General features: G+C 38.4%; 1 protein-coding gene across 2 annotated transcripts in view; it reads left to right on the top strand.

Moving 5' to 3' along the window:
- Positions 1 to 22,670, top strand: part of DOCK11 (dedicator of cytokinesis 11) — a 277,634-nt gene that overhangs the window by 183,080 nt on the left and 71,884 nt on the right. For both annotated transcript variants that reach the window (XM_056125843.1, XM_056125842.1), the window contains 7 exons: positions 2,967 to 3,042; positions 3,668 to 3,777; positions 7,542 to 7,653; positions 12,716 to 12,782; positions 14,271 to 14,318; positions 15,936 to 16,078; positions 21,077 to 21,192. In XM_056125843.1, the coding sequence (XP_055981818.1) occupies positions 2,967 to 3,042; positions 3,668 to 3,777; positions 7,542 to 7,653; positions 12,716 to 12,782; positions 14,271 to 14,318; positions 15,936 to 16,078; positions 21,077 to 21,192 (672 nt within the window). The remainder of the gene's footprint in view (positions 1 to 2,966; positions 3,043 to 3,667; positions 3,778 to 7,541; positions 7,654 to 12,715; positions 12,783 to 14,270; positions 14,319 to 15,935; positions 16,079 to 21,076; positions 21,193 to 22,670) is intronic.

Below are 22,670 nucleotides of genomic sequence, written 5' to 3'. Positions count from 1 at the left end.
GGAAGGGGCTCTGCGGCTGTGCGGGTACCTGGATGAGTGAGCCTGCCTCCTTACTTTGAGCCAGGCCGACTTCACCAGGGTGCCTCAGACAGGATTATGTGTCATTCTTCCAACTACCCACTAAAACCCTAGTGGCTGCCTGCTTCCAGAACCCAATGAGAAGTATTAATACATGGGTTCAGTGACAACCAACACCAGGCCTCAAGGAATAGGGGATGGTCCGGTTCTTCTCTTCCCCACCACCTGCCTCCATCCCCATGGGACACTGGAGTCACACCCACAAACTTCTCCCAGCTGTTACTTAAGCTTCTTAATGACCAAGATCCAGAGACACACACAAAAAAATCTCTGAACCGAGCAGCTTGCTGCAGATTTCTCCAGACCCTAATTATCTAAAATATTATAATTCCAGGAGCATGCACCCACTATTGCAGCCACATGACATCTTAAACTATTCATAACAAGCAATACAAAAGAGAATATGAGCGATTGTCTGCCATAGATACAGGGAGAGGGATGGGATGGCAGGGATACTGGGGACATTGGTGGTGGGAAGATGTGCACTGTTGGACAGTTGGGCGTTTGATCATTGTATGACTGAATCTTTTTTTTTAAATTTTTATTAGTGAGACACCATGAGGTACAGTTGTAGACTTACAAATTTTTGTGCTAGGGTTTCAATTATACAATGATCAAATACCCATCCCTCCACCAGTGCCCATTTCCCATCACCACGGATCCCAGTATCCCTCCCACCCCCCATACCGTCCATCTCACCCTGCCTCTGTGGCAGGGCATTCCCTTTTGTTCTCTTTCTCCTATTGGGTGTTGTGGTTTGCAAAAGAGGCAATGGGTGGCAATCATGTTTGGTCTATAGTCTACTTTCAGTATGCTTCTCCCATCCTGGGAGGATCCTCCCAACACCCTTTATTTGGTGCTCCCTTCTCTATCTGAGCTCCCTTTCCCCCTAGCATGTGTGGTTGGCCTCCAAGCCATGGAGTAAGATTCCCGGTACTAATCTCGGCCACTCTTGGGTGTTAGTCTCCTATTTTGTTACTTTATGTTCCCCAGATGAATGCAATCTTTCTATGTCTATCACTTTCTTTCTGAGTCATTTCTCTTAACATGATACTGTCCATGTAGTACCACTTGTATGAAAATTTCATGACTTCATCTTTTCTCACAGACATAGTACTCCATTGTGTAGATGTACCAAGTTTCTTTAACCAGTCATCTGTTCTCGGCACTCGGGTTTTTTCCAGATTCTGGCTATTGTAAAGAGTGCTCAATGAACAAACAAGTGCAGATGTCACTTCGACTATACTTTTTTGCCTCTTCGGGGTATATTCCCAGGAGTGGTATTGCTGGGTCAAACGGGAGCTCAATTTCTAATTTTTTGAGAATCGTCCATACTGTTTTCCAAAAGGGCTGAACCAGTCGGCATTCCCACCAGCAGTGAAGGAGTGTGTATGACTGAATCTTAAACAGAAAAGCTTTGTACCTATCTCATGGTGCTTCAACAAAAAATTAAATAAAAATAACTTTATGAATAAAAAATGTAATTTGGAGTTCATGCCCAACTCAATCAGCTCAATCAATGGCTAAATATATTATTTTAGGCACTGATTTACAATATTGCTAATAATAGGGTCTTATGCATAACATATTCCCGTATCACACCCAAGGCCAGTGCCCACTTCCCACTTTCATTATCCCAGTGTTCTCTCTTCCCCATGTTCTATTTTCCATCTTCCTTCCCTTTGGTTAGCATCATGCTAAAGACCAATTTTCAGTTTGTATTATACCCCCACCTTATTTCTCTATGTCTCACTTATGAGTGAGATCATTCTGTGTCTGTCCATATCCTTCTAAGTTCACTCAACACAATAGTCAGCATATCATTACATGCCAGAGCAAATTTCATTATTTCATCTTTTCTTAATGCCATACATCAAATTTCTAATCATACTCCCTCTAGTGGGCTGGAGCAATAGCACAGTGGGTAAGGCGTTTTCTTTTCATGCAGCTGACCTGGGTTCTATTCCTCCATCCCTCTTGGAGAGCCCGGCAAGCTACCGAGAGTATCTTGCCCGCACAGCAAAGCCTGGAAAGCTACCCGTGACATATTTGATATGCCAAAAACAGTAACAATTCTCACAATTTGTTGTGAGACGTTACTGGTGCCCGCTCAAGCAAATTGATGAACAATGGGAGGACAGTGCTACAGTGCTACTCCTCCGAGCATCTTTCTGACTCCATTGACAAAAGTGAAACCTGTTAAGGCTACATTAGCTGTCTACAATTATGTCCTTTGGTCAGAGGTCATTTGTCTAATGGTATGCAAATACTCCATTTTTTAAAATAAAGTCACCTAATTACCATTATTGATACCTGATTAAGAATTTTACCAACATTAATGAGAAATCCCCATGATTGGGAGGGATTATGTGATAGCGGTGGAACATTATTTCCCCAAATCAAGAACAGAACCTATGTCATAGCTGGAACCTACATCTCTTTCAATGGAATTATAAAGAACTGTGGCTGGATCCTGCGTCTAAGAAATCAATGGCATCTGTGCATGTGTAGACTGAGCACCTCCATTCAAATATTCCCTCTTTGCTCGAGCGGGCCCAGTAATGTCTCCATTGCGACAATTGTTACTGTTTTTGGCATATCGAATTCGTCACGGGTAGCTTGCCAGGCTTTGCCGTGTGGGCGAGAGACTCTCGGTAGCTTGCCAGGCTCTCTGAGAGGGGCGGAGGAATTGAACTCAGGTCGACCATGTTGGCCACTTGCAAGGCAAACGCCCTACTCGCTGTTCTATCGCTCCAGCCCCAACGCTCTAAGCTTTGATTAGAATTAGGGTACTATTTCATTCTGTTACCTCCATAATTTCTTTATATACTATCCTAGTACAGAAAATGTGTTTAAACAAATGACAGTGGTATCACTTTGTGTTACAGACATCCAGAGATGACTTTGCATGTGACTTTACTTCACCTACAAATAGAGGGAGTCTGAGCACTGACAAAGATGCCGGTAATTAATCCCTTTAAATTGCCTCTCTTGTGTAAAGGTTTATTTTTTAGTTTTTATTTAAATTTTTTTGTTTGTAGAGGTTTAGAAATGTACCCTATAACCCTCCATAGTTTTGAAATACTTCATAATTAAACTGTACATAACATGATATAATTAAAGTTTATTTAAGTTCTGACTCATAATTACAGCCAAATTTCTGTATGTAGGTTTCCTTGTGGAAGACTATTCCAAATGTTTTGTGGTATATTGAGAAATAGAGGGTAATGTGAAACTAGTTTATAATCTTATCTATCTCCATCTTGAACAGGGCATTTCCATTTTCTGAATCCAAATTCTCGTCTCTCTAAAATTATCTATCAAATTATGGGCCTTTATTTTGAGACCTTAAAACATTTCTTGTTGTTTCATGCATAGTACAGTGTTTTAAAAGGTAAGGAAAAAATCACTTAACCCTTGCTTGGTTTCTTGAGTATTTTGAAGTTATACATAAACTTCCAGCTTTAGATAACCAAGATCTATTCCCTAAAATGTATCTTTATATAAGTCTACCCAATACTTGTTTAAAAAATCCTTTGACTCTCTCCTGTTTCTAACAAGCATTTAGGTTTTCTTTCTTTTTTTCCAGTTTATGGATCTTTTCAAAATGGACATGGAATTAAGAGGGAAGATTCAAGAGGTTCCCTCATACCAGAAGGAGCAACAGGATTTTCAGATCAGGGTAGCACTGGTGAACATGTAAGAACTTAAATGTATAGAATTATCCGAATTATCCTAGTGATGTGTTACGCTACAAAAATTGTTTTTCTTACATAAAAATATGCTCTACCTTCCTGTAGTTCATTCTGCATACGAAGATGCATTCCATAGTTGTGAAAGTTTCAGCAGTTTCTTCATATCCTAACAACTGCATGTCGGATATCTTAAATCATTCATAGGGAATAAGCATTCACTTTTAAGAGTTCTAACACTGAATATACAACTTAACTCTAAAATACTGTTACCTGTTCTAGAGAGGAAGGTTTAAGTTTAAAACATTGAATTTTTTTACTTTAAGAAACATTTATTGTTTCTTTTCATATTTAATGATATTTCCTTGAAAAAAATTAGGTTCCCAAATTGATGATTCTAGCATTGCTAGAGTGTATTCTCCAACTATTTCAATCAGATTGCTTTAAGCTTAATACCAAAGTTTGAAATATGTCTTCTGGAGGAAGAGAAACCTCATTTTGGGCCAGTAATGTATGGTCATACGGCTGTGTTCATAAAAATAATGAATTCCAACTTTCAATTTGCAAAGGAAAACTGGGACTATGGTTTAGAATAACCAAACAGCTAAAGCAGGACCAAGCCTGAACCCTGATTTTCTAATTCTAGCACTTCATCTCCAGTATCATGGTACTTTTAAGTTGGCATCCATTACCTGGGGGCTTTATAAAAATATATGATTAGGCCTCCCTGAGGGTTTCTGATTCATTCGGTCTGGAATGGGGTCTGCTGAGTTTTTTAAGTTTCCAAGCCATGCTAATGCTGCTGATTGGGAACTACCTGCCCCTTGAGAGCTACTGAGCTATAAGCTCTATTGAACCTTCATATACAAAGTAACTTATTTACAAAGGTTTCTATTTCACACAGTTTTGAATTAACACAGAGAAACATAATGAGCCTAGGTAAAGCAAACAAGTCCATTTACCATGACTTGTTAGATACAATGACTTGTTAGTCATGCAGCTAGTAAACATTTAACATCTACATATTTAGGGTCAAAGAGATAGTACAATGAGTACTGTCTACATGGAGAGTACCAAGCTGAGTGAAATGAATCAGAGGAAGAGGGACAGACATAGACAGATAGCACTCATCTGTGGGATATAAAAACATATTATGAATCAATACCCCAGGACAGTAGAAATGAGGACCAGGACTGGTCCATGGTTGGAAGCTTGCCACAAGTGGCTGGGTGTGGAGGGAGGCAATTAGGACAGAGAAGAGACCACCATAGCAGTAATAGTTGGAAATGATCATTCTGGATGAGAACTAAGTTCTGGAAAATGGTAAAGGGAGATGCATGATAACCTTTGAGTACTTTTATTGTGAGCCATAATGCCCCAAAAGAAAGAGCAATAAAGTGTCTGTCATAGAGGGAGACAGGAGTGGTGGTCGCTGGAGGGAAATTGGGGACACTGTTGGTAGAAAATGTACAATAATGAAGGCATGGGTGTTGGAACGTTGTATGACTAAAACCCAGTCATGAACAACTTTTTAACTGTGTATCTCATGGTGATTCAAGAAAACATTTTCTTAAAATACAAGTAGAAAAAAAATTTAAAAATGTATTTCCTAAAAATATAGAATAAAATCTACATGTTCGGGTTGGAGAGATAGCCACTCAGGTTTTATCTCTGGCACCAGGTATGTTCCTCTAAGTCCCACCCAGAACACAAGGGTGCATAGGAGTCATAGAAATAAGCCCTGTGCACCTCCTGGTATGGTTCATAACCTCCTGAGCATCAAGTCAAATCTAATCAAGTAACATCTACATGTTTATGGCCTTGTAAGTGTAACCTGCAAGTTTGAGCTTGCAGAGCTCCACACATTCATCACTCCACACATACAGTACACTGACCTTGCACTAGTGATATGTAATACATAATATTGTGCCTATTGATACCTGGTGACATAGAACTGCAAGTTTGAGTGCTGGTACTAGTCTAGTTACTGCTGATTGTTATCCCTGGCTCTACTGGTGTGATCCTCGGCTCCGTAACTAAGTATGTGAGCACCTCAACCAAATGTGACCCTCTATTTACAATCACATCCACAAAAATGAAGGGTTGGGAAGAGAAAAAGCCCATGTGTTTTCTTCCAAGGCTAATTTCTTAATAAATATTTTTAAAACAATATTCACTCACCAGAAGTAATACCTGAGCACAGAACCAGGAGTAAGCCCTAAGTACCACCAGATGTGGCCCACACCACCCCCAAGATAAAAATAAAAAAACAAAGCAGTATTATTTGTTCGTAGTCTGGGCGCCACACTGGTAGTGCTCTAAGGAACTATCTGGTGGCTGGAATTGGACCTGGCCCTCCCACATTCAAAGTATCTGTTCCAGTCCTTTGAGCCATATCCCTGACTTCTTTCATAGCAAATCTTACTAGAGTAAGTATATATCCCCAGTCCAGTTAAACTCAATAGAAAATCTTTGCCTTCGCAAGGGTAAATTATTTTTTATAAGCCAATTTATCATTGGTTGACAATAATTAAGAATCCCAGGGGTACAACTTTACACTTCTATATGTGTATAGAACTCACTGCATCTACCACCAAAATTTCAGTATCATCCCACTCTCCCAACGACCTCTATAACTGTTCCTCTTTCCTAGCCCCCAAACATCCCATATTCCTATGACAACTGCCCTATCAGAGGGTGGAATCTACTTGTGAGTTAACAAAGGCAAAATCTTTAGGATATGATTATTTATATAATCTCCTCAAGTCAGTCAGATTTTGTAATGGTTAATAACTGTTATTTTCCCTTTGGAGTGCTGGGAATCAAACCTAGTGTCTCATATGTATTAAGTATACACTCTGAATATTTTAAACAGCTCTGGCCCCAAAAGTTGATTTTTAAGTCATTAAATAGAACATCAATACTTTGTAAGACTCTAATTTTTAAGTATTACTTATTGGATTTTCCTTAGTGTAATTATCTTTAGTCCTTTCTTCAGCAATGTGTTTTTTCCATTATTTTGGTCACTTCCAGTGGTGTTTAGTTCTGGGTCTCTGCCCAGGGATCACTCTTGACAATGCTCAGGGACCTATATGCAGATATGCAGTACCAGGAGTAAAATCTAGGTTGGCCTCTTGCAGGGTAAACACCTTACCCCCCTGCAGTACTTCTCTTTTCCTCAGATGACCTATATTTAGAGCCTGGATTTTAATGAACTAAGGACAGTTTCAGATGAAAGGGTTTAAAATGCTAAAAAGACATGCTGCCCAAACATCTTTATAAAGTTTCTCTTCTAAGTGAGTGCTATTTTTCCTTCACTGACCACATACAATTAAAATGTTTTATTATTAAAGTTGTATGGGACTGAAACATACACAGTATTCATGACAGTTGTCTTGATGAACACCTCAAGGTAAATTACAGTAATTTTACTTGTTACCAATAGTAGCTTTAAAAGCTCTACACTCTACTTACGTTCCAGCTGTAATATTAAATTTGAATTATGCTTAGAAATTATGATAAAGAATTGTTCAAAGGATCTGGGAGCCGGAAAGATAGTACAGAGGGCAGGTCCCTTGCCATGGATACAACTGACCCAAATTCAATCCCTGGCACCCAATATGGTCTCCCAAACTCTTCTAGGAGTTATCCCTGAGCAAAGCCGGGAATAAGTTCTGTGCACCACCAGGTGTGACCCAAAAACAAAAAAAGGGAGATTAAGAAAACTTTAATATCAACTATTACTTCAGCAGTCCTTTCTTTATATTATAGACCCGACAGAGTTCAACAAGAAGTAGTATTTCCCAGTATAACAGATTGGATCAGTATGAAATTAGAAGCCTCTTGATGTGCTACCTGTACATAGTAAAAATGATTTCTGAAGGTGAGTTACCATTAAGCATAAAATCTACTAGATGTCTACTCTCCTAAGTTCATGCCTAGGTTTGTGAAACAGATATTTGTCTATAAAATCTATGAATAGAATACTGGTGCATTAGATGTAGACATTTTAAAAAGAGTTCTGACCTTCCAATGTACCATATATGACTTAAAACAGGTTCCTTTTAGTTACACCGCATTCAAATAACTTCAAAAATTACTTTCTATAATGAGACCAGTTTGAGAAATGCTAAATAATTTTTTCCACATGTATCACATATTATGCATTGAACAACCAATGTAAATAGAAAGGAATGTCAATATCAGGAGAAATATGTAACGCTTTATTTTATACTGAACCCAGGATTTAGAAAAACAGAGGCAAACAAAATCAGAAGCATTGTGAGGAGAAACAGTGCCTTGTTTTTCCAGCAGTTCCATTGTACAGCTGTCACATTTTCATGCTCTGGTTCTTTCCTTCCTTCATAACGGTATCATTTGCTAGTGTTCCCACCAATTCCTCTTTACATTATGCGACAGAATATAACCAAAAGATTTTCATAAACTGCATGTCCTCTAAAAGTAAAACCACAAGGTTATCTTATTCCTAAATACACTTCTTCATACACAATTCCTTCCGTTTGCTTTGTTATGTCTCTACAGGAAAAATGAATTAGGTAGTAATTTACAACAGAAAAGTACCTGGGTTCTGAATGTAGTCATTACATTTTTCTCATTTTTATAGCTAATCAGCTAGGCAAACATTAAAGTAAATCAGTAGTGCTATATGCATAAATAGTTCTAAAGTATATTACAGAAACCTTAAAATAAATCAGTAGCTATATATAACTAGTACTGAGGAACATTATAGAAATCTTAAATCAGTATCTACATATAAATTGCCCTAAAGTACACTAATAAAATATTTTATGAATGTATTTATAATTCAATTATTAATCTAGTTATACTTTATACTTATTTATAAACAAGTATAATTTTATATATAGTTTATAAGAATTTAAATAATTTGGTTATTTAATAATTAAAATATTTAAGTTCTAATGGTATATGTTTTAGAATAAAAGCCAAAGATAGTATTATAATATGATAGCCTCATCTCCATGCTTGAGAGTGGGGAGAAAAACCAGTAAATGAGGATCATTTTCAATCCTGCTGGTATTTCATTCCAAGGGATAATGATGAGTGAACAAGTTTAGCCACAGCTCAAGATTCTTGTCTTACCACAAAATGAAAAGTGGGACAATGTGCTAAGTGATTGCTAATGTGTATGGATTTCCTTTTTTTAGAGTGACAAAACCTCTAAACCTGTGGTGATGGTTAGCTTATTATGAAATACATTTCTTCATATACAATTTGTTCCCTTAGCTTCATTTTCTAAAAATGAAAAAAAGAGTTAGAAGGAAGGCAAGAATTAATTGCTTAATGATTACCACTCCTCCATTCCGGTACCCACTCACATTCATGCTTTCTATAGTACTCACAAATATCTACCCACATATCATATACTGTGATAACCAGTGATAGCTCTTCAATAGTTTTTGTAATATGATGGGTAAATCTGTCTTGTTTCTTGCGAACTTCAGAGTTCTTTCCTTCTCTTGTAAATGATGACTTCTTGCTTAATACTTAGTCATTGTTAGTTGTGCCTTTCTTCTGCTCTTGCCTTTTGATCTGTGTCAGCACATTTTAACTAACTGATGTACAGTCTGAGTCGCATATCCTATTTTTGTACATAGAAAGTCATGTTGTATGATGTTCAGTTTATTCAGAAAATGCTTGCTTCTGGATCTTAAGATATCTAGAAGTATAGGGGTTCTGAAGAAGTTTTTCTATTTGTAGTAACGTATTATTATATGGCAATAATTCAAAGTTTTAAGTCATTTGCGAAAGTCATTTTAAGTCTTAACTGCCTAATCTACTTTGTTATATTCTAAGAAATAGAATCAGAGTCAAGAGTTATATGTCACACAGTGTAAATCAACACATTGTCCTCTTGTAAAAATAGCATTTCCATTAAGTGAGAGAAGTACTATTCCCCATTCCTTCCTTACTTCATCTTTGCTTTTCTCTTGACAATAATCTGGGTGTCAGTCATATACTCTTTCTTTGTAGATTCAGTAGTAGTCTTCACCAAAATTGACTGATTGGAAAATATCTGGCTAGTATTTTGTCTGGCACAAGCAACACCCATAGATCTTTTTCTTTTACATCTTGAAGTATAGTCTAAAGGAAATACACGCAACCCAAGCCTTTGCCTTGTCTGTGAAAAGGAATAAAGGCCTGAATTTGCATCAGACATATTCTCATCTGTAGTTTCCACTTCTCCTTGAGTTGGCTCATTTTCTCCTGTAGGAAAGAGCCAAGACAAGCCACTCTGAGATTCATATATTTGTGAGGAGATCTTTTGTACGTTAGAGGTGCTCATTTTTGGTTGGCCAGACATGTCTTCAAGAGGCAGTGAAGCACCTTGCAATCCATGTCCCATTTGAGAACCAAGTGTAGCTGTTGCTGGAAATTTTGAAGGATTCTTATTGCCTCTGCCTGTTATAATAATATCACCAAAACTGAAGGAAGTCTTCACTGAAGAAGTTCCTGACACTTCTGAGTTAGCCTTACTCAGACATGAGGTTGGAGGATTTGGCTGGAAGGCCTTTTCCCCTTCACTCTTTTTACGTTCAGAATATGAGGTCTTTAACCTTTTTCTAGGGAAAAAACCGTAAGAGCCTTGTGACTGCTCCCTAGCTAAACTTTGAGGGAAGATATTATTATGCCAAACAAATGAGCAGAGCTCTTGTTGCTTTGAGTTTAGATTCTCAAGAAGCCTTTTATTTTCTTCTCGTAATTGGTTCCTTTCTACAATGATCTTAGATATATACATAAGATTACGCTGTTGGATATCATAAAATTCTTGCTGAAGGTTTTTGTTCAAACTCTCATTAATTGAACAGCGATCACACCTTTTTGATCTTAACTGATTTTGCAAAGCATGGATAGTGTCATTAAGGGCTTTCTTTTGTTTGATCAATTCTTTAATTTTGCCTAAGGAGCCAGGTTGCCTTCCATCAGACCGCTGTTTTTTCAACATGGCGGTTAATCTCTCCTGTAAATGGCGGACCTGTTTGTCGTGGTGTTCTTTTAGCATTAGCCAGGCTCTTTTAAAGCCATTCGATGACACATCACAGACATTAAGGGGGACTCTCTGTTCTCCCAAGGGTTTCACACCACTTCTTCTACCCACTCGCCTTCCCTCTGTCATAATGCCAGTGGTTGCGGCCATCGGTAAAACGGTGGATTGTCAAAGGATTGTCCCGCAGCAGTGATGAGCTCTTACACCCCTTTACAGACCTGAGTTGTCTTGGCACACACGGCAGGCACTGAAGTTTATGGACAGACAAAAGGGATCTGGTTCAGGGATGAGGGAGAAAGCACTACTCTTAAAATAGGTCAAAGTGCCAGGAAGCAGGCGCCAGAGAAGCTCCTGAGGCACGAAGTTTTTTTGATGAAAGGCCGACAAAGCGGTGCATTCTGGGAAATCCCATTTTATAACCAGGAAGAAGCAGTGCATGCTGGGAAATCCCAGCCCCTGTCCAGGAAAAAGTAGTGCATGCTGGGAAATCCTAACCCTTGACCAGAAAAAAAGCAGTGCATGCTGGGAAGTTCTGACCTCTGACCAGGAAAAAGCGGTGCATGTTGGGAAATTCCAGTCCTTCACCAAGAAGATGGTGTATGCTGGGAAGTCCCAGCCCCTGCCCAGAAAAAAGCAGTGCATGCTGGGAAATTCCAACCTCATATCAGTACAAAGTGGTGCATACTAGGAAATCCCAGTCCCTGACCAGGATAAAGCAGTGCATGTTGGGAAATCCTACCCTCCGACCCAGAAAAAGCAATGTATGCTGGGAAATCACAACCTTTGACCAGAAAGTACCAGAAGGTATTTTAACAAAACTAGTTGAGCCATTTTGTGGTGTTTTCAGTGTTGATCAGTATTTTCTCAGTTATTAAAAACAGTACACACAGGCTGAGAAATAGTAGAAAGTAGTCAAATCAAACCCCACCATACACACGTGTGAGCACACACATGCATACACATCCACATTTTCCGGTCACTCAGCATCTTAACTAACTTCCTGGTTTACTATTCTTCTAGAGAGCCTTGCTTGGTTGGCAATTTGGTGGTGTGGCCATTACTATTGTTATGCCTACTAGCGTTTTACATTTAGAAGATGGTCAGCTAACACCATTAACTATTCAAATAGGATACAAGAGGTATAGAATGTTGGCGACACAAGTTAAAAAAATAGGTAAAATTAGAGGTGTGTGTGATAACTTTGAGGAATTTTTATATCAAATAGTTTTACGTTTGTGTACAAATTTATGTCACAGATATGCAGAACAACTATAGAGAGGAAGTCAGCAAGCGAAAGAAGAACTTCACTTTAAAACCCTCAGGGTTAGAGAGAAAGTAAAGTGGGTTAGATATTTTTGCATGCGACTAGCCCAGGATCAAGTCCTTCAGGAGTGAACTTTAGCACTGTTAGGTCACAACTCCCAGAAACCAAACCAGAAAACCCCAATAACGACCAGTTTATAACCCAAAGGCAAAGTCACAGCTGAAAAATTATATTTCTTCCTCTAAAGTTTAAGTTTTCAAAACTTTTTGGTTCATAAAGCTCTTTATGTAACAGACAGAAGTATTTACCCCTCCTTGGGAAAGTACACTCAAATACACTGTCTTGCAAAAAATTTAAGAATCTCATTAAAACCCAGGTCTACTCTTTTTGTATCTACAGGTATGATGTTAAGATTGAGATAAGCCTTCCAAAGGAATGTCTATAACATAAAAGTAAACATACTGAAGTAGGTACAGACTTAATGATATATAGGGAGCAAAGTTTAAATAATTCAGTGTGTATATTGAGCATTAGACTGGGAGAGGAAAAAAGATGAAACAGTTGATTATAAGTTGATTGTTTTTGGCCTAGGATTTTGAAACTTTACTTGCTTTAATTTTTAAAGCTCTAACAATATTCTTATTCCTTTTTCAGATACTCTTTTAACTTACTGGAATAAAGTATCACCTCAAGAACTCATAAATGTTCTTATACTTTTAGAGTAAGTTACATTAAATTGTTTTCATAAACTTTTACCTTATTTGAGGCATGCTTGATATTTATGCATAATAAGATCTTACATATTTTTGTTTAAACAGTTTATAATATCATAAACTATTATAATTAGCATTATTCTCATGCTAATAATAATGCACAACAATGCTATTTTCATGTGCAGAGACTGGCATAAGGTTCTTCACTTGTAGAATAAAGTCATGAATATATGGGATTCTTGTACTAGTACTGTAAATTTTCACTAAAACTTGTAGAATAAAATCATGAATATATGGGATTCTTGTACTAGTACTGTAAATTTTCACTAAAAATAGACCAACAACAGTATTTCTGTGATTGGAAGAGCTAGAAGTGGCATCAGCTGTCCCAAATCATTCATTTGGAGCAGATGCTAGCTTAATGGGATAGATGAAATGATTGGTGTTTGTCCTCTTTGTAGAGCTAAGTAATTCTATCTTTTTCAGAAAGTATGTGCTTATATATGGATACAGATATATCCATTCTAAGACACATAGGGAATAAACTAGTCTAGATGAAGGTGGAAGTTATTCTATATTGTATTCTGCATTACTCTTGCATCATTATTGAAAGGTGAATGGTTATCTAGAATTGAGCATTAAAAAATTTAAGTAGGGAGACAGAGAACATATCTCAACAGGTTGGAACCCAGGCATGCAGGAGGCCTGAATTTGATCCCTAGCATGCCATAGTCAACCACAAATAGCTCCTGAGTGCCACTGTATATGTCCCCTGAACAAAAACAAAAAAGTGTTTTTGGGGGAGAGTAAAAATTTATGATAATTTGTATATGTACCAAAACAAAATGGAGTATCAGTGCATAAATATATTTTCTTGGTCTCTTTAAAATTTGTCAGCAAACAAAACATCAGTTAGAATGAAAAAAAACTGCTTGTTATATTGAGATATTTAGTAACAAAAATGATATGTTGGGGATTTGCTTCAAAAACTAGAAGGGAGGGTGAGAGGGGAGAGCAAGGCAGCTGTGTAGGCAGAGTTGAACAAGAATAGGATGGCCATGAATTGATCATTGTTGTAGCTTGTGGGAGTTTTACATGCTAGCCTCACTACTTCCGCATATGTTTAAGATTTTTCAATTGGTAGCTTTTTAATGCCATTATGAAAAATACGGCATCTGCTTCATTTTCAACGAGTAAGGACTTTTAAAAAAGGTTTTAATGAGTATACTTATAGAATTTTCTATAGTGCTCATAGCTTTATAGTGTTCAAAGGGTGATTTGCATTGATGGGGTTTTTAAAATATGTCACTAGCATTATATATGAAGACATGAAGATTTCTCATGCTGAGTTGTCTCATGTAGAAAAATATTTCTACACACTTAATATTATTGTTTAGATAGCATATAATTTGTAATTCATGGCTTTTCAAATTAGTACTTGTTAAATTGCATATAATGGTAATATGTTGTTAACATGCTATTATTTTTCTTTCTAGAGTGTGTTTGTTTCACTTTAGATATATGGGGAAAAGAAACATAGCAAGGTAATTCCCTAACTTTGCCATTTTTCCTTTTCTTCCAACAGAGGGCAGTCTAAATCTTCCTATGTAGAACATAGGAAGATTTGTGTTGCCAATAAGAAAACCTTGATTTATTAAACATATCTTGGCATTTAAATCACAGTGAACAGATTAAAGTTTTCCAAAGGATGATGAGACTGGTGTGCATATTTTATGTACAAATCCTAAAACAGATGCTTGTCTTTTCTGAAAGATGTGAGAAAGAGTAGATCCAGGAGAAGGCAGAAATTATAAATGGAAAATAACTAAGGTCTGTGCTTTCAGACAATCTGTTAGTATATTGATCCCGTTGACAGACATGTGCCTCCATTACGAAGGTATATAGAAATTCCTAGAAGCAGGTAGGCACCTACATTGTATATCAGCTATTCTTTTTGCTTTTTAAGTCTCTGTGAAATGAGTACCTTAGGAAATGTTTGAGGAGGGTTTGGGATTGTGTCTCAAGTGATAGAGCACACACTTTAGATATGTGTGATCTTGGTTTGATCCCCAATACATAGCTACTGAGCACCACAGACTGTTTTTCCCTCATAACAACAGATTAAAAAATAGAAAAAGAAAAGATTACTTATTATATATATTTTATGGTCTTTAATATGGTTATAATAGTGCTAACAGAATATACCTTCACCAACACCAAAATGCCCAAGACCCTTTACTATTGTCCTTATGTAACGTCTACTTTATGTCTTCCTTATTTTAATAAAATAGACAATTATGTGAATTTCAGTAGTTACTTTGTTTTGTTTTGGGCCCACACCTGGCTGTGCCTAGAGATATTTTCTGGTGATGCTCAGGGAACCTTATGCTATGTATTGAACTCAGGTCTGCTGCAAGCACCTTATCTCCTGTACTATATATCTCTGGCCTCAATTTCTTTTTTTAATTACATTCTAAGGCACAAGAGGTTGTTTTGATGGGTTTATTATCGAGTCTCTGGAATATCATCATCATAATAATAGATAATTCAGGTGGTGATTTTCATTGTCTTTCCATGACTTGGAGCTAGTATGGTAACTACTACCTTGAGCCTTTGTTCCTGGGTTTTTCCTGTCCTCTTTTTACCAGACGGGCAGGAAAATAGTTTTTCTTCCCTAGTTCTTTATACTTCTTAGTTAAAAAATTTTAAGTGATCCTTAAACTGATTGGAAAGCCAAGAAAAAATATGAAAATCCTAACAGACCTGTTTGAAGTAGAAATTTCTGACCCAGGTTTAATTTATGTCTATAAATGAATGAGATTTGCATTCATTCTTAAATACCTAACTTCAGGACGCTCCTCTTATACTCATTTTCAGTTCAACTTGTAGTATCCCTCTGTGTTCTGATACCCTTCCTCAACTGCTGAGGGCACATTGGATGTTTTCAAGGAGGAAAAAAAGAATGTCTTTCTAAATTGCTTAGTTATATTCTTATAGTAGAATCTATTTTAAATGTACATGAAAATATCATACCATTTCCAGTGGTACCTCATTTAATACTAGAAACAATAAACTATTGATTGAGCATAGATTAGGTTCTAAAAATAGTAAGAACACTGATAGAGCTTATTAGAGTCCTCAAATTATTACATTTATTTTAGGGTGCATGATGCCTGGCTGTCAAAACACTTTGGTATTGACCGAAAATCACAAACCATGCCAGCTCTAAGGAACAGATCAGGAGTAATGCAGGCCCGGCTTCAGCATCTTAGTAGTCTGGAAAGTTCATTTACACTTAATCACAGTAAGTAAAGTGTGTGTAGGTTCCGTGTCATTTCAAACAGGCATGTAGTTCTTTTTATTTGTTTGTTTTTAGTTTTGGAGCCACACCTGGTGGTGCTTAGGGCTTACTCCTGACTTTTTGCTCAGATATCATTCCTGACAGACTTGGGGGATCATATGGGGTGCTGGGGATCAAATCCAGGTTGGCTGCATGCAAGGCAAACACTCTCCTTGCTATCACTCTGGCCCAGACATGTTATTCTTTAACTTTAAAGGAGCCCTGGTCCTTTCTTGCAATGGGTTTGATGCCAGAACACAGGTGTCATGAAAACAAGAGTCAAACTCAACCAAAATGGGAAAGGGAAAGACTCAGTACCGTTGTCATCATTGGATGCATAGATTCCAGCAAGACTACCACTACTGGCCTCCTGATCTGTAATTGTGGGATTGACAAAAGAACCACTGAGAAATGAGAGAAGGAGACTGCTGAGATAGGAAAGGACTTCTTCAAGTATGCCTGAGTCTTGGATTAACTGAAAGCTGAATGTGAGAGTGGTATCATTATTGATATCTTCCTGTGGAAGTCTGAGACCATCAGGTACTATGTGACCATCAGTGATGCTTTAAGACATAGAGACATCATCACGGTCATGGTCTTCCCGTTATTCATCGATTTGCTCGAGCGGGCCCAGTAATATCTCCATCGTGAGACTTGTTATTACTGTGTTTGGCATAGCGAATACGTCACGGGTAGCTTGCCAGGCTTTGCCGTGCGTGCGAGATACTCTCGGTAGCTTGCCGGGCTCTCCGAGAGTGGCGGAGGAATCGAACTCGGGTAGGCCATGTTGGCTGCGTGCAAGGCAAACGCCCTACATGCTGTGCTATTGCTCCAGCCCTAGAGACATCATAATATAATAATAACTTTAGCACTGTAGCACTGTCATCCCGTTGTTCATCGATTTGCTCGAGCAGGCACCAGTCTCACCATTGTGAGACTTGTTGCTATTGTTTTTGGCATATGGAATACGTCACGGGTAGCTTGCCAGGCTTTGCTATGTGGGCTGGATACTCTTGGTAGCTTGCCGAGCTCCCAAAGAGGCGTGAAGGAATTGAACCCGGGTTGTCCCAGGTTGGCCACGTGCAAAGCAAATGTCCTACCCACTGTGCTATCGCTCTAGCCCATAATAACAATAATTTGATAATAATATTCTGATAATAAAATTACTTGATAATACCATGTGATTTTATGATTATATTATAATTATATTGCACACTATAATAAATATTAACATTGTTATTAATGTTATATTAATATTATTATTAATTTGGTTTGGGGGCCACACCTGGCAATCGATGCCCAGGGATGCATCTAGCTCTGCACTCTGAAATCACTCCTGGTGGTGCTCAGGGATGCTAGTGATCGAACCAGTTTGGCTGCTTGCAAGGCAAGTGCCTTACCTTCTGTTCTGTCTCTCTGGCCCTGTCCAAATGATTATTACAGACACATCTCAGGCTAACTACCCTGACCTGATTGTTGTTGTTCGCATGGGTGAATTTGAAGCCCAGTATCTCTAAGAATGGACAGACCTGAAAGGAAGGCACTTCTGGCTTATGTACTGGGAGTAAAACAACTACTTATTGGTGTTAATGAAATGGATTCCATTGAGCCACCTTACAGCCAGAAGAGATATGAGAAAGTTATTAAGGAAGTCAGCACCTACATTAAGGAAACTGTCTATAATCCTGATACAATAGCATTTGTGCTAATTTCTAGTGGGAATAGCAACAATATGCTGGAGCCAAATGCTAACAGGCCATGGTTCAAGAGATGGAAAGTCAGCCGAAAAGATGGGAGTGCCAGTGCACCCATGCTGCTGGAAACTCTGAATTGCCCAACTGCATCTGCACCTGCGTCTCCAAGATGCTCACAGAGTTGCAAGTCTTGGCACTATATCTGGCGGCCAAGTTGAGACTGATATTTGCAAAACCTACCATGGTGGTCACATTTGCTCCAGTCAAAGTTGCAATTGAGCTCTTTTGGGGCACAACATGGACTTCAGTGGCAAGAATGTATAAGTCAAAGATGTTTGCATTGCAGTTGAACTGGTGAGAGCAAAAATGCCCACCATAATGGAAAAAGCTGGCGTCACAGGTCAGGTGATTATTTGACTTTTCTGAATCATCCAGGTCAGATCAGTGCCGGATGTGCACCTTTGTGGACTGTCACACTGTTCACAATGCTTGCAAATTCACCGAGCTGAAGAAGAGTACTTGTTGTTCTAGGAAAAAGCTGGAAGATGGCCCCACATTCTTGAAATTGGGGGATGCTCTCATTGTTGATAAGGTTCCCGCCAAGCCCATGTGTGTCAAGAGCTTCTCTGTCTACCTTCCTGTGGGTCATTTTGCTTATCATGGTATGAGGACTATTGCTGTGAGTGGCATCAAAGCAGTGGACAAGAAGGCAGCTGGAGCTGGCAAGGTTACTACATCTTCACAGAAGGCTAAATAAGTACCTGCCAGCCCAGACTTAGTAGAATGGTCTCATAACTGTTCTTCTTGACCATCTAAATATATAGTGAAAGACTGACTAATGATAATAACAACAATTCAGTGTAATATATTCAGAAGAAGAAAATGTTTTGTGGACCATGTGTAGTGTTAGTATGGCAGTTTTAAGTTATCAGTTTTTTAAATCATTACTTTTTTAATGAAAACCAATTAACCAAAAATCTGTGACAGAATTTGAGACCCGTTCAAGTTTAATGAGAAAAAGTAAGCGAAATGACTCAGAAAGAAAGGGATATACATAGAAAGATTGCATTCATCTGGGGAACATAAAGTAACAAAATAGGAGACTAACACCCAAGAATGGTGGAGATTAGTACCAGGAATTTTACTCCATGACTTGGAGGCCAGTCACACATGTTAGAGGAAAAGGGAGCTCAGATAGAGAAGGGAGCACCAAATAAAGGGTGTTGGGAGGATCCTCCCAGGATGGGAGAAGCATGCTGAAAGTAGACTATAGACCAAACATGATTGTCACTCATTGCCTCTTTTTCAATCCACAACACCCAAAAGGAGAGAGAGAACAGAGGGGAATGCCCTGCCACAGAGGCGGGGTGAGATGGGGGGATGGGGGGTGGGAGGGATACTGGGATCTGTGGTGGTGGGAAATGGGCACTGGTGGAGGGATGGGTATTTGATCATTGTATAATTGAAACACAAGCACAAAAAATATGTAAGTCTACATCTGTACCTCATGGTGTCTCACTAATAGAAATTAAAAAAAAAAGTAAAAAGCCCTGGCTTCAGTCTAAAATATTTCACAGACACAAAGGTATTTCCTTTAATATATTTAATCACATATGAATATAGTTTACATGATTTTTTAAATGTAATGTCATTTTTTCCTTATTTCAGTATTAAGGGAATTCATTTTTCCCTACTAAACACTATTCTCATTGTACTATTTTTCTTTGGATAACGTTCTTTAACTTTAGGGCAAATAACGTCATCTTAAGACAATATTTGTTTAGAGTTACTATGCAGTGATTTTAAAGAGTTACACTGTAAGTTAAAGAAGTTGTAAATACTACTTTGGCACAGGCTGGAGCGATAACACAGCGGTAAGGTGTTTGCCTTGCGTGCAGCCAGCCCAGCTGAGCCGGGTTTGATTCCTCTGCCCCTCTCGGAGAGCCCGGCAAGCTACCGAGAGTATCTCACCCACGCGGCAAAGCCTGGCAAGCTACCCGTGATGTATTCAATATGCCCAACACAGTAACAACAAGTCTCAAAATGGAGATGTTACTGGGCCTGCTCGAGCAAATTGATGAACAATAGGAGGACAGTGTTTGTGTTTGTTTGATATTTCACACTGGTTTAAGTACTGACGTGTTGAATAGGATGTGGTGAGACATCTTGCCCATTTGGGGGAGCTGAAGAGTTATATAAATAGAATCTGTCCTCTGAAAAGCAAATAATACAAACTGAGAAGATGTTCATTTCCATACAGTTGGATGCAGAAAAGGAAACCAGCAAAACTGGCCTTGTGCTATAGGACTTAAAATGCCTGGAGTATATGGGCACTGAGTCAATAAATTTAAGCTTTCTTTTTTAAAAATATAAGCGTCATATAGATGCTTTGCTTTTTGTCACTTGTAAAAACTATAATAAACCTACTTGCTTCAGTTATCCCAGATGCTTTGTTTTTTTTTCTGCTCTAGAAACAAGTCTCCTACCCTTGGCATCACATCATTGAAAAAATATCAGGCAGAAGGGTATTACTATGTGTAATGTAGCTGAGTTTCTGCATGTTTCTCATCTTCATACAAATAATCAGTGTCATATCCTAAAATACTTCCCAAATTATTTCCTGGTTTTATCATCACCAAAATCTTGTCTACAAAGAAATTCACTCATTGTTATATGATGAGAAAATGTGGACATAGAGTTGGAGAACATATTAGGAGAATTAATTAACCAAGGTAAAGGCCCTCCCATTGATCGTCGATTTGCTCGAGCGGGCCCAGTAACGTCTCCATTGGAGACTTTGTTGTTACTGTGTCTGGCATATCGAATACTCTCGGTAGCTTGCCGGGCTCTCCGAGAGGGGCGGAGGAATCGAACTCGGGTCGGCCATGTTGGGCGCTTGTAAGGCTAACGCCCTACCTGCTGTGCTATCGCTCCAGCCCCAAGGTCATCTTGGAGAATAAATGCAGTGAAATTCATTTAGGCTTGCAGGTATTAAGATCTCCCCTTTTTGGGGGAGTGCTTTTTGCCACACACAGTGATGCTTAGAGCTCACACCTGACTGCATTCAAGGATTACTTCTGGTGATGTTCCAGGTGACCTTCTGCTTGGTTACAGGCAGGTTTGGTGCCTTACCTGCAGTATTAGCTCTCTCCAGCCCAAGGGCCTGTTTCTTACTTGTCTGAGTCTTGGTTTAGGGTACAGGAAGGATCCATCAAATCTGTTATGTGTATCTCTGTTGCATAGTGTTCATTTCCTTTTTTAATTCTAGGTTCTGCAACAACAGAAGCCGACATTTTTCATCAGGCACTTCTTGAAGGCAATACCGCTACTGAAGTTTCTTTAACAGTACTGGACACCATATCATTTTTCACCCAGTGCTTCAAGGTAAAAAGGGAGAATATGTTTTATCAAAATTAGAGGAATCAGTGCGTTAGTACAGTGGGTAGGGCATTTGCCTTGCATGTGGCTGATATGGGTTTGATCCCCCATATACCGCCAGGAGTAATTCCTGAGTGCAGAGTCAGGAATAAGCTCTGAACATCTCAGGGTGTTGCTCAAATTCAAACAATCAAAAAGCCAAATTAACTAGTCATTGGTTCTATAATAGTATAATGGGAAAACAAAAACCAATTGTACAATGAAAAATCTTGGATGGCAGACCTAGTTTGATGACTGCATGACCTAGAATTGTCCATGATGCACTTGCACATCCAAACAATGAGAGGAATAGACTAATTTGCCTTTCAGTACCCTTCTTGATTCTTAAACCTTATTGTTTCATGTTTAATTTTTTTTCTTTCTCTCTTTGTTTTTGGGCTACACCTAGTGATGCTCAGGGCTTACTCCTTACTCTGTGTTCAGTGATCACTCCAAGTAGTACTGGAGCAAACCATAGGTGCTACCAGGTATCAAACCCAAGTCAGCCGAATGCAAGGCAAAGCACCTTACCTACCGTGTTATTTCTCTCACTACCAAAAAACGTTTCCTTTCATATTTTCATTGAAATGTCCAGTGATTGTTTTGGTTTTGTTTTGGGGTCATGTGTAGAGATGCCTCAGGGGTTACTACTGTCAGAGAAGGGGCTGTGCAGTTCCAGGGATCAAACCTGGGGTTCCTATAGCAAAGCATGTACTCCAGTCCTTGAGCCACCTCTCTGGCCATTATCCAAGCATTTTTTACCTCAATTGTGGTCAACTTAGTTTGCCAAAATAACCTTTGTGCTCAGAGATATTGTGTCAAACTAGATGTGCCCAAATAAACAAGCTGGCTTCTTTAGTCAGGCACTTTGTGTTTTTCTCAAATGCTTGCCTCTTAGTACAGGTCACCAGTGAGGTAATTAAATGGAAAAAGGAGACAGAAACTAAAAGCAATTATCTTGCAAGGTTGTTGAAGGAAAAAAATCTGTGTGTGGGGGGGATAATGGAAATCAGAGTGCTTTGGAAAGCAAACATTATATAACCACAGAGTAAGGTGACATTAGAAGAAAAACTCAAATATGAAAAATTTTGCTTTAATTTGACTTCAGGTCATTTTAAATGAAAAAACTCTTACTTCAAGCTCTCCAGATTTTACTATGGAAACCTGGCCTGTGCTTTTCAAAGAGGAAAAACCCAATTATATACTAATAAGTAATAGAGTGCAGAAACACTTCATGACATATTAACTTTGTTCTGATTAAAATGGAACAGAAATTCATTTTCCCCCAGTACCAATAAATCAGAAGGACATTTGGTCCCAGGCTTGTGTTGTACTCTGTCCTCTTATTCAGATATTTATTTAACAAGAATATCTCTTAGTACATGCCAGGCATCATCCTAAGTGCTTTACAAATATTAACTTGTTTATTCTGGGACTGGTAACAG

The sequence above is a fragment of the Sorex fumeus genome, unplaced genomic scaffold (genome assembly GCF_029834395.1).
Source record: "Sorex fumeus unplaced genomic scaffold, SorFum_2.1 ptg000058l, whole genome shotgun sequence".
NCBI classification, from domain to species: domain Eukaryota; kingdom Metazoa; phylum Chordata; class Mammalia; order Eulipotyphla; family Soricidae; genus Sorex; species Sorex fumeus.
Note: the sequence above shows the minus strand (reverse complement) of the source record. Positions and strands in the feature narration are given on the sequence as shown.